The sequence below is a fragment of the Triticum urartu genome, chromosome 4A (assembly GCF_056163025.1).
Source record: "Triticum urartu cultivar PI428250 chromosome 4A, HENAU_Tu73, whole genome shotgun sequence".
NCBI lineage: Eukaryota > Viridiplantae > Streptophyta > Magnoliopsida > Poales > Poaceae > Triticum > Triticum urartu.
This window is the reverse complement of record NC_141876.1, coordinates 35,655,383-35,668,147: the sequence shown is the minus strand read 5'-3', so window position 1 is coordinate 35,668,147 and position 12,765 is coordinate 35,655,383. Positions and strand designations below refer to the sequence as shown.

At 48.7% G+C, this 12,765-nt stretch overlaps 1 protein-coding gene across 1 annotated transcript; it reads right to left on the bottom strand.

Moving 5' to 3' along the window:
* Positions 1–5,959: 5,959 nt before the first annotated feature.
* Positions 5,960–7,071, bottom strand: LOC125527721 (uncharacterized). Its single transcript, XM_048692238.2, has 3 exons — positions 6,721–7,071; positions 6,505–6,632; positions 5,960–6,404 (listed from the first exon to the last, which is right to left on the bottom strand). Exons 1-3 carry the CDS (start codon positions 7,008–7,010, stop codon positions 6,325–6,327), a joined length of 498 nt encoding a protein of 165 aa, XP_048548195.2. The 5' UTR covers positions 7,011–7,071; the 3' UTR covers positions 5,960–6,324.
* Between the last annotated feature and the right edge of the window lie 5,694 nt (positions 7,072–12,765).

The window sequence follows — 12,765 nt, the reverse complement described above, 5'->3', positions numbered from 1 at the left end:
CATGAGAGGCACGATTTTACTTTCACCGTGAGACGATTTTCAAGAGAAGCGGATTTGCTTCCGTGAAGGTAAAAAAGTGCTCTTATTCGCGTTCATTTTCTTGTGTGGTTTTTTCATGAAAGTAAGTTCGTCAAAATCTATCAAAGATCTAGTTTTGAAGGTTTTAAAAGGTAAAATGTTTTGAATAAAAGGATTCCAGGTGGCGTAGTCCTCAACTCAATTAGTTATTTCTGTTGGCCGAGTACCAGTATTTATCATTATTTTAGTACCTTACCGGTGGTTATTTTATCGGCCCAGTACCGTATATCGGCATATCAACGGTTAACTGATATATGCCTGTCCCCGGTGGCCATCCTTGCTCGGGCGTCGGTGTCCGGCGGCAGTGCTCCTCGGCCTCCGATGGTGCGGCTTGGCGGCGTTCCCGCGGGTCATGGGCGTTCCTGATGCGGCGGCGCGACCGTTGGCCGCGATGCGCGTGGTGGTGCGTCTGGCCATCGGCTTCTGCTCCACCCAGATCTGGGCCCCTTTGGGCCTCATCTGGGTTGGGGCAGGCCGACGCTTCGGCGCACAACGGCGCGACCCCTGGAGGAGATGGCGCGGCGTCGGGGGTTGCGGGCTGGCGGCCTTGGCGGCCGATGTGCTGCAGCGTGACGACAGGGGTTGTCCGAATCCTTTGAGGTCTTATAAGCTCCTGTCGTCCCATCCGGTCGGCTCCGCGGCAGCGGTGGTGGTAGTCCCCACCCGTCGGCTGAGTGGCGGATGCCCCAGAGCCTGTTGGCTCTTCGTCCTTCTCCCAGGTCTCATGTCGGTGGCTCGGAGGGACGGCATTGATGGTTCGATGACCGTGGTGGCACATGTTGGTGGGCAGCAGTTCTGATGGTGCACTTCTGATCGTCCGGGGTGGTGGTGGTCGTTTGGGTGGGAGAAATCCCCGTTGGCTCGTCCGTCATCAACGCGATGACGCCTGCGGGCGCCGCCATACCTTCCCTTCCCCACTGCCCTCTGTGTACAGGGAGAGAAACCCTTGGACTTGTTCGGGCAGCAGTGGCGTCGTCGTCGCATTCATTCCTGAAGGTGCTGCCCAGTACGCACCTTGAAGTGCTAGAAGCGCGGCAACAGTGGCATCGTCATCGCATTCCTTCCTGAAGGTGCTGCTCGGTACTCGACGCCTCGAAGTGCTAGAAGCGCGGTGGTACTTCTTCGAAGGGTGCATCGGTTGCGCACCCGGCCATCTTTGTTTTGTCGATCTGTGGTTGTTGGCATTTATTTCTCTCTTTATCTCATTTATTTCTCTTTCTTTCTCTTTTTTCTTTTGAGCTTGTTTGTGCTGCTTAATCTTTTTTTCTTCTTTTGAGCTTGTTTGTGCTGCGGTCCCAGCAACCCCGTTGTATCGGATGGTTGCTTTACAATATAAAGCGGGGGAAACCCCTTTTTCTTACAATTGATATATGCCCAGTTCTATTTAGGGTTCATGTTTGAAGTGTAATTTGCTGTCTGACACAATCCAACGCAATCCACGAGTAGCTCTCTCTGTCTGTCACCGTCTGGTCTGATATAGGCGCAGGCAGGTGAACATTTTGATTATTGAGAACACAGAAATGTCAGCACACAGCTGAGTCTTAAACACTCGTCGTAGCGAATTTCTCCTTGCACAAGCAGCACGAGCACAAGCAAATCAAGTCAGCACGCACGCACCCACATATAAGCTTCTTTCAGAAGAAGCTTACAACCAGTACTAATTTTACATCACAGCGGACTTCAATAGCAGGCTGGCAGTTGGAATAGAAGCAGCCTGACACCTCATGGCGACCAAACAAAGCGAACTAAACACTGAATAGCTACCATAATCCAAATTATAGATTTCCACCTAGCAATCTAGAGTTCCATCTCAGGTCGCGTGCTTGTCGTCCTTGAGATGGCGCACCTTCTCCTTCTCCTTCCACCTAGCAATTTTTGTTGTTTTTAAACTATATGAAAGCACTCAACAGAAATAAATGACTCTCTAAAACTTTCGGGTTGTCTCTTTGGCAACGCTTTCTTTAAAGCCATTAAGCTAGGCATATAGTGCTTAAATAATGGATCCACCCGGATCCCAAGGTATATCAAAGCCAATTTTAATTAGCAATGATTTGTAATTTAGCAGTGAGCACAAAGTAACATATATCATGCAACAACGAAGTCTAACTCTCTTCCTATGCATCGACATGTCATAAAAGAACAATTCATGTACACATAGTAAAGGCCAATGCATAGTATAAACAATTTCTTGCAATTTTATTGTATTGGAAATATAGAGAGGTGGAGATATAGTTACTCTCTCATAATAATTGCAAGTAGGAGCAGCAAGCACATGCATATTATACTCATCAAAATCATCATGTGTAGTAGTAAAAGACAACCCATCAATATAATCCTTATAAGGGCAAACTTCTCCGATATAGTATAGTTGGGAGAATTTAAAAAGATAATAGGACTATCATGCGTGGGTGCAATAGCAACAATTTCATGTTTAACATAAGGAACTATAGCAAGTTCATCTTCATAAGCATAATTCATATTGGCATCCTGGCCACAAGTATAGCTAGCATCATCAAAAAGGGATATTTCAAGAGAATCAACGGGATCATAACAATCACCATAGCAATCATCCTTCGGTAAGCACGAAGGGAAATTAAACAATGCATGAGTTGGAAAGTTACTCTCATTAGAAGGTGGGCACGGGTAGCTAATCCGCTCTTCCTCCTTTTGTTCTCCGCTCTCCTCATCATCTTTTTTATCCAAGGAGCTCACAGTTTCATCAATTTCTTCTTTCATAGATTCCTGCAAAATATTAGTCTCTTCTGGGACAACGGAGTAGTCCTCAATATATGGTTCAACATAGGCATTGAAGCATAATTATCAAAGCAATATTTAAGTATGTCAAAATTTTCAGATTTGTAAAGAGTAGCATCATACGTTTCAATCAAAGAAGCAATTTCATAAGCACCCTTAAAAGCAACAAATTCTTCAATTTGTTGAACATCATAGTAAATATAAACACCCTTGGCATACGAAGATACGATTCCATTATCAATAAACTCACATTGGTAGGGAAGGTGTTTCTTAGGATTTTCAGAACAACAAGTAATATCATATATTTCACATAAATTTCAAGCATAGCATTGCAAACGATGAATTTGACCTAGTAAAAGTTTCCCTTTTTCAGATATACGGTGTCGCACATAACAAGCATGCTCATCTAAAGATTTGCCCTCAACTAAGCTAGTTGGGGTTTCAGCACGAGCACATAGGGATCAAAGATGATTCAAGTAATAAACTTCAGGAGTGTGGTAGATTTTGAGTGGTTCTTCAACCATTGGTTCAGTAGGTACAACTAATTTTTTTGGTATTTTGCGTTTCCTATCCATAACTAAAGATAGAAAACAATTAAGAACAGCAAATAAAAATTACTTAGTGATAAAGCAAGCAAGCACACACGAGAATATTCACCCCACACTATTGCTCCCCGGCAACGGCACCAGAAAAAGGTCTTGATAACCCACAAGTATATAGGGGATCGCAACAGTTTTCGATAAGTAAGACTGTCGAACCCAACGAGGAGCTAAAGGCAGAACAAATATTTCCTCAAGTTCTATCGACCACCGATACAACTCTACGCACGCTTGATGTTCGCTTTACCTAGAACAAGTATGAAACTAGAAGTACTTTGTAGGTGTTTTTGGATAGGTTTGCAAGATAATAAAGAGCATGTAAATAAGAAGTAGGAGCTGTTTAGGTAAAGACACAACTAGGTTAGTTTTAATATAGAGCTTTTTGTTACGAGAAAGTTATTTGTTTCTAAGCAATCGATAACTAGACCGGTAATCATTATTGCAATTTTATATGAGGGAGAGGCATAAGCTAACATACTCTCTCTACTTGGATCATATGCACTTATGATTGGAACTCTAGCAAGCATCCGCAACTACTAAAGTTCATTAAGGTAAAACCCAACCATAGCATTAAAGCATCAAGTCCTCTTTATCCCATACGCAACAATCCCCTTACTCGGGTTTGTGTTTCAGTCACTCACGCAACCCACTATAAACGAATCATGAACGTATTGCAACACCCTACAACGGGGATTCCTCACGCTTGCACGACATGGAGAGCACCATAGGACAACACCAATAGAAAAACATGCAACTCAAACCAATCACGACCATCAAATAACCCATAGGACAAAACGGATCTACTCAAACATCATAGAATAGCCATACATCATTGAGAAATAATATATAGCGTTGAGCACCATATTTAAGTAGAGATTACAGCGGGTAAAAGAGGGGTTACACCACTGCATAGAGGGGGGAATAGTTGGTGATGATGGCGGTGAAGTTGTTGGTGAAGATTGCGGTGATGATGATGGTCCCCGATGGCACTCCGGTGCCACCGGAAGCGAGGGGGAGAGAGCCCCCCTCCTTCTTCTTCTTCCTTGACCTCCTCCCTAGATGGGAGAAGGGTTTCCCCTCTGGTCCATGGCTCCATGGCGTGGGAGGGGCGAGAGCCCCTCCGAGATTGGATCTGTCTCTCTCTGTTTCTGCGTTCTCAAATTCTACCCTTTCATCGTTTCTTATATTGCCGGAGATCCATAACTCCGATTGGGCTGAAATTTTAACACGATCTCTATCCGGATATTAGTTTTCTTGCGGCGAAAGAAGGGCATCAACCGCCTTACGGGTGGCCACGAGGGTCAGGGGCGCGCCCCTGCCTCGTGGCCCCCTCGAGTATCGTCTCGCTGGATTTTTCTTCACAAAAATCATATGTATTCCAAAAAAAATCTCCGTCAATTTTTATTCCGTTTGGACTCCGTTTAATATGGATATTCTACGAAACAAAAAATATGCAACAAACAGGAACTGACACTGGACACTGGATCAATATGTTAGTCCCAAAAATAGTATAAAATTGCCAAAAATATATGAAAGTTGTAGAATATTGGCATGGAACAATCAAAAATTATAGATACAACGAAGACGTATCAGGGCAGGCCGGTGCTTCGGCGCACGGTGGCGCGACTCTGATGGAGATGGCGCGGCGTCGGGGGTTGCGGGCGGTGGCGGCCTCATCGGCCGATGTGCTGCAGCATGATGACAGGGGTTGTCCGGATCCTTCGAGGTCCGGCCAGGCCTATGCGGGCCTGATAAGCTCCTGTCGTCCCATCCGGTCGGCTCCACGACAGCGATGGTGGTAGTCCCCACCCGTCGACTGAGTGGCGAATGCCCCCGAGCCCGTTGGCTCTTCGTCCCTCTCCCAGGTCTCGTGTCGGTGGCTCAGAGAGGCGGCATTGATGGTCCCCTCTCCCAGGTCTCGTGTCGGTGGCTCAGAGAGGCGGCATTGATGGTTCGATGACCGTGGTGGCACATGTTGGTGGGCGGCAGTTTTGATGGTGCACTTCTGATTGTTTGGGGTGGTGGTGGTCGTTTGGGTGGGAGAAATCCCTGATGGCTCGTCCATCATCAACGCGATGACACCGTCATACCTTCCCTTCCCCATTGCCCTCTACATACAGAAAGAGAAACCCTTGGACTTGTTCGGACAACAATGACGTCGTTGTCGCATTCCTTCCTGAAGATGCTGCCCAGTACGTGCCCAGTACGTGACGCCTCGAAGTGCTAGAAGCGCGGCTGCAGTGGCGTCATCGTCACATTCCTTCCTTCCTGAAGGTACTGCTCAGTGACATTCCTTCCTTCCTTCCTGAAGGTACTGCTCAGTACGCGATGCCTCGAGGTGCTACAAGTACGGTGGTACAGCACCTGGCCATCTTTGTTTTGTCGATATGTGGTTGTTGGCATTTATTTCTCTCTTTATCTCATTTATTTCTTTTTCTTTCTTGGAAACCCCTTTTTCTTACAAGGGATATATGCCAATTCTATTTAGGGTTCATGTTTGAAGTGTAATTTGCTGTCTGACACAATCCAACGCAATCCAGGAGAGAGTAGCTCTCTATGTCCGACACCGTCTGGTCTGATATAGGCGCAGGCAGGTGAACATTTTGATTATTGAGAACACAGAAATGTCAGCACACAGCTGAGCCTTAAACACTCGTCCTAGCGAATTTCTCCTCGCACACAAGCAGCACGAGCACAAGCAAATAAAGTCAGCACGCACGCACGCACATATAAGCTTCTTGCAGAAGAAACTTACAACCAGTACTAATTTCACATCACAGCGAACTTCAGTAGCAGCCTGACACCTCATGGCGACCAAACAAAGCGAACTAAACACTGAACATCTACCATAATCCAAATTATTGATTCCCACCTAGCAATCTAGACTTTCATCCTAGGTCGCGTGCTTGTCGTCCTTGAGATGGCGCGCCTTCTCCTTCTCCTTCACCTCCGATCCCTGCGACTTGTCATACTCTGCGCACATGAAAACGCGGATCAATTCACCACTCGCACCATGCCACCATCACAGATGCTAGAACCCTAAGATTGTTCAAAATACAGATAAATAGGTTACCAGGATGGTTGGGGTGCACTTCGGTCCCAGGGTTGAGCACCGGGTCGTTCTGGCCGTAGACCCCTCCGAACCCCTCCTCGTCCGACCTCGTCGAGTACCCCTCCCCGAACGAGTGGGTCATCACGTCCCTGCGCCACACCAACACACCGGACACCGTCAAGTTTCCGGCCAACTCCTCAACGGGAGGGGAGGACAAGCTGGTGCAGAGAAATTTACCCGTGAGCAGTGGTGGTCTTGTGCACGTCGTCGCCCTGCTGTCCCCCCGCCGGCGCGTGGGGCTTGTGCTGCTGCTGCTGCTTGCTCGGGTCCATGCCGACGCCCTGGTCGCCTGGCACCGGCGCGGCGGCGTTCGACGTCGCGGAGACGCTCCTCCTCCCTACGTGCGCCGCCGCTGCGGGTGCCGCTAGTCCTCCTGCTGCGGCGCCGCCGCCTGTCTTCCCGCCGAACCGGCCGAGCGTGAAGCCGAGTGCTGTGCTGCCGCTGGTAGCGAGCCTGAGCGAGTACATGAGAGGAAACAGCTCGTCTGAAGACGGCGGTGGCTTCACAGCATCCGGCTGGGGCGAGGTTATAAGCGGTGGCTGGTGCTTGCGGTGGCGCGTCGCGAGAGTGGCACGTTGGGAGGTCGCCTCGAAAGCTCGGCGGATCGTGGCGCGCGCGCACGTCGGGACCGCTTACACGCGCCGCTCTGGGACTGGTGAAAAGTCTGGCTGTGCCACCGTGACTCGTTGCATGCGCAGAGCAAAGGAGGCAGGCAAAGGGCAAAGTATAGGGACGTGTGCGTCTTCCAAAGAAAAATGGATCGGGACGCGTTGCTGTTTTCGACTTGGGAGGTTTCAAGACGGTGACACGTCTAGACTTTCCTCGCCAAACAACGAATGTCACGGTTTTGCCCCCTTTTCTACAAGGAAAACGTTTACGAACGGTGCGCCGGTCGAAGTGTTCGGCCGGTCGTGCGCGTGCGGCTCGATCTATTGACGATCGAAGCCCCTGCTCTAGCCACGCCATCGCACACGGGGATTAAACACGTGGATATTGGGGGCCCAGTAAACCTGTGAATAGTTTGGTTTAGAACCATAGTTTCAATTTGGTTTTGCTCTTGGGCTGCTTTGGTTTGGCTGAAATGGGTTGAGCCCCTATTATAATTTGGTTTGGTGTGGGCTTTTGTAATTAATAGATTGGGTTGGTTTGGTCTGGACGGAGACAAACTGGTCTCAAACCGTTTCAGTCCATGGATAAAAACCAATATAGCGACCAGTTTGACCTCACCCCGTTAGGCAAGACCAGCGCTAGGTTTAGATGCAGCCGCCGCCGTCGCAGACGAGCCACATGAGCATGCGTCCGCCCCGCCATCACCGAGATCTCCGGTGACAAAAGTCAGCTCCTTCATGCAGAACACGAGGAGCTCAGAGCCGAGGCCTTCGATGACGCTGTTGACAATGGAGATGCACGCTGTTGACAATGGAGATGGCAGTGAGCTCGACCTTGCCGATGTGGCCGACGGAGACGAAGCTGATGAGGAACTGGAAGACTCCCGTCAGGATCATGGCCAGCGTCTCCGCGGCCGGCGCCACCATCTGCTCTTTCGGTGCACACGCACAGACTACAAGCACACAGCAAGCTAGCCGCTGTTCGTACGTGCCTCGTATCTTTCGTAGTTCTGTATGTACAGGTTAAGTTTGGGGTTCAACGTTCCAGTTGCTGCTGAGTGACCCATGGTTTGAAACTTTGGGTTCAAACTGTATGTAGAAAATGGTCTGGATGGATTTGGCTTGAAAATACATACAGTTTGGGTTGGTTTGGATTGTAGTTTTTGCAATTTGGTCTGGTTTGGTTTGATCGCTGGACCTATACATGTATGGTTTGGCCTGGGTTTAGTTTGGATTACAAACTATTACCAGGTTTAGGGCCCAGGCACCGCCCGCGACCCGCTACATCTCTTCCTTATCACTTCGTTTAGCTGCGTCTTCTCCCCCGCTTGTCGCCTCTGGTCTGTGCTGGATGCACCACTATCCATGGCCGCACGCAGCCATGGGGCGCTCGTCTCCTTGTCCGCCGCACGCAGCCATGGGGTGCTCGTCTCCTTTGTCCGCCGCCTGCAGCCATGGACGCGCTCGTCTCCTTGTCCGCGGCAGCTGGTTGCACGCCCTCTCCATGGCCACCGCAGCCAGGTTCGTTGTCGCCATGGACAAGCTGCAATCAGCCACGACAGCGGTGAGTCTGTGCTGAAACCGGTGGGGTATGCTGGAACCAGGTTTTTTGTTTGCTGGATCCACTCATTTGTTTTGCTACAATCTCTTTTTTTTGACGACCAAAAGTGACCCCTCAAGGTCCCCTGAAAGGGGTCACTGTTCGTTAGTGACTCCCCGGATACTGACAAAACAACGACAATTTTCATTGGACCAAAATCACCTGTTAGTATAAACCAGGAGTCCACAGTGACATTGCCAAAACCGGGCGCTGCTAGGGTGCAACTAATTAGCGGTACATTTACTAGTAGAAAACATGGCTTTTTGCTTCGAGCGTGTCAAGCCCATTAGTCCCGGTTCAATCAAAAATCGGGACCCATGGGGGCATACGTCCCGGTTCGTGCGCCTAGGGGCCCGGCCGGGCCTCGGGAGGCATTTGTCCCGGTTTATGTGGACCCATTTATCCCGGTTCTAGGCACGAACTGGGACCAATGGGCCTCGCTCCTGGCCCACAGCCATTGATCCCGGTTCTTGCCTAGAACCGGGACAAAAGGGGGGCCTTTAGTCCCGTTTCCAGTCACGAACCGGGACCAATGAGTTGTCTATATATACCCCCTCGCCGGCGAGCAGAGCAGTCCACACTGCTCTGTTTTTTTGGCCGGCGAGGGAAGGACATTTGGATGCTCTACCTCATCTCCTATGCACGTGAGGTGTTCGATGAAATGCCCGAGCCACGCTAGTTAAGTTTTCTCCTCCAGAAGCTCGACCTCTGAGCTCCATTTTTCCCGAGATCTGTCCAGGTTTAGCGGTCCGTCACGCCTCGCCCCCGTCTTCACCGCCGTTGATCGCACGCGCCGATCTCGTCGCCGGCACCACCGTGGTGAGCCTCTTGTTCTTATCTTTTTTCTGAAAGAAAAAATTCTTACTTTAGATAGATACTTGTCTAATTTTCTTACTTTTGACACACATAATTATATATAATGCACGCAGATGAATCGACAATGGATGTACGGTGACAGACACACCTCCGAGTACAATAAGGGCCTGCATAATTTTCTCGAAGTGGCTGAGGCAAACAAGCAGAATGGTTTTATGTGTTGTCCATGCCCTAATTGTGGGAATACGAAGTCTTACTCTGACCGGAAAATCCTTCACACCCACCTGCTTTATAGGGGTTTCATGCCACACTATAATGTTTGGACGAGGCACGGAGAAATAGGGGTTATGATGGAAGACAGCGAAGAAGAAGAGGACGATGACAACTATGTGCCCCCTGAATACGGTGATGCTGCAACGGGGGAAGCTGCTGAAGATTAAGAGGAACCAGACGATGTGCCCGATGATGATGATCTCCGTCGGGTCATTGTCGATGCAAGAACACAATGCGAAAGTCAAAAAGAGAAGCTGAAGTTCGATCGCATGTTAGAGGATCACAAAAAAGGGTTGTACCCCAATTGCGAAGATGGCAACACAAAGCTCGGTACCGTACTAGAATTGCTGCAGTGGAAGGCAGAGAATGCTGTGCCTGACAAAGGATTTGAGAAGCTACTAAAAATATTGAAGAAGAAGCTTTCAAAGGATAACGAATTGCCCGATAGTACGCACGCAACAAAGAAGGTCGTATGCCCTCTAGGATTGGAGGTGCAGAAGATACATGCATGCCCTAATGACTGCATCCTCTACCGCGGTGCGTACGAGGATTTGAACGCATGCCCGGTATGCGGTGCATTGCGGTATAAGATCAGACGAGATGAACCTGGTGATGTTGACGACGAGCCCCCCAGGAAGAGGGTTCCTGTGAAGGTGATGTGGTATGCTCCTATAATACCATGGTTGAAACGTCTGTTCAGAAACGAAGAGCATGCCAAGTTGATGTGATGGCACAGAGAGGGCCGTAAGAAAGACGGGAAGTTGAGAGCACCCGTTGACGAGTCGTAGTGGAGAAAAATCGAGAGAAAGTACTGGGCTGAGTTTGCAGCTGACCCAAGGAACGTATGGTTTGGTTTAAGCGCGGATGGCATTAATCCTTTCGGGGAGCAGAGCAGCAATCACAACACCTGGCCCGTGACTCTATGTATGTATAACCTTCCTTCTTGGATATGCATGAAGTGGAAGTTCATTATGATGCCAGTTCATCCAAGGCCCTAAGCAACCCGGCAACAACATTGATGTGTACCTAACGCTATTAGTTGAAGAACTTTTACAGCTGTGGAATGGAAACGGTGTACATGTGTGGGATGAGCACAAACATGAGGAATTTAACCTGCACGCGTTGCTGTTTGTAACCATCAATGATTGGCCCGCTCTCAGTAACCTTTCAGGACAGACAAATAAGGGATACCACGCATGCACACACTGTTTAGCTGACACCGAAAGTATATACCTAGACAAATGCAGGAAAAATGTGTACCTGGGCCATCGTCGATTTCTTCCGACCAACCATCAATGTCGAAAGAAAGGCAAGCATTTCAAAGGCGAGGCAGATCACCGGAAGAAGCTCGCCATGCGTACCGGTGATCACGTACTTGCTATGGTCAATGATTTACATGTAATCTTTGGAAAGGGTCCCGGCGGACTAGCTGTTCCGAATGATGCTGAGGGATGCGCACCCATGTGGAAGAAGAAAACTATATTTTGGGACCTACCCTACTGGAAAGTCCTAGAGGCCCGTTCTTCAATCGACGTGATGCATGTGACGAAGAACCTTTGCGTGAACCTCTAGGCTTCTTGGGCATGTATGGGAAGACAAAAGATACACCTGAGGCACGGGAGGACCTGCAACGTTTGCATGAAAAAGACGGCATGCCTCCAAAGCAGTATGAAGGTCAAGTCAGCTACGCTCTTACCAAAGAAGAGAAGGAAATTTTCTTTGAATGCCTGCTCAGTATGAAGGTCCCGACTGGCTTCTCGTCGAATATAAAGGGAATAATAAATATGCCAGAGAAAAAGTTCCAGAACCTAAAGTCTCATGACTGCCACGTGATTATGATGCAACTGCTTCCGGTTGCATTGAGGGGGCTTCTACCGAAAAACGTCCGAGTAGCCATTGTGAAGCTATGTGCATTCCTCAATGCAATCTCTCAGAAGGCGATCGATCCAGAAAGCATACCAAGGCTAAGGAGTGATGTGGCGCAATGTCTTGTCAGTTTCGAGCTGGTGTTCCCACCATCCTTCTTCAATATCACGACGCACGTCCTAGTTGATCTAGTCGACGAGATTGTCATTCCGGGGTTCGTATTTCTACACAATATGTTCCCCTTTGAGAGGTTCATGGGAGTCCTAAAGAAATATGTCCGTAACCGCGCTAGGCCAGAAGGAAGCATCTCCATGGGCCATCAAATAGAGGATGTCATTGGGTTTTGTGTTGACTTCATTCCTGGTCTTAAGAAGATAGGTCTCCCTAAATCGCGGTATGAGGGGATTGACTTCATTCCTGGCCTTAAGAAGATAGGTCTCCATAAATCGCGGTATGAGGGGAGAATGACTGGAAAAGGCATGCATGGAGGGGACTCAATAATATGCAGGGACGGGCATTCTTGGTCTCAAGCACACTACACAGTCCTACAGAACTCTACCTTGGTGACCCCGTATGTCGATGAACACAAGTACAGTCTGCGCTCCAAACACCCGGAGCAGTGTGACGACTGGATTACATGTGAACACATCAGGACTTTCAGAAGTTGGTTGGAAACACGTCTCAAAGGTGACAACACTGTTTGTGATGAGCTGTTTGTCCAGGGGACCATCTTCTACTGTATTGACTTACAAAGGATACGAGATAAATGAGAATACATTTTACACGATCACCCAAGATCAAAAGGGCACCAACCAAAACAACAGTGTCCACTTTGATGCAGCAACCGAGAGGGGAAAGGACACACATTATGGTTACATAGTGGACATATGGGAACTTAACTACGGACATGATTTGAAGGTCCCTTTGTTTAAGTGCAAATGGGTCAATCTGTCAGGAGGCGGGGTACAGGTAGACCCACCGTACAGAATGACAACAGTGGATCTGAACAATCTTGGGTACACTGACGAACCATTCGTCCTAGCCAATGGTGTGGCACAG

Excerpts from the sequence above, each read along its gene's own strand:
- LOC125527721 (XM_048692238.2), bottom strand. The coding sequence starts at position 7,010 with ATGTACTCGCTCAGGCTCGCTACCAGCGGCAGCACAGCACTCGGCTTC. Across the intron at positions 6,633-6,720 it reads AAGACCACCACTGCTCACGG|GGACGTGATGACCCACTCGT; the intron begins GTAAATTTCTCT and ends GGTGTGGCGCAG. Across the intron at positions 6,405-6,504 it reads AGTGCACCCCAACCATCCTG|AGTATGACAAGTCGCAGGGA; the intron begins GTAACCTATTTA and ends TCATGTGCGCAG.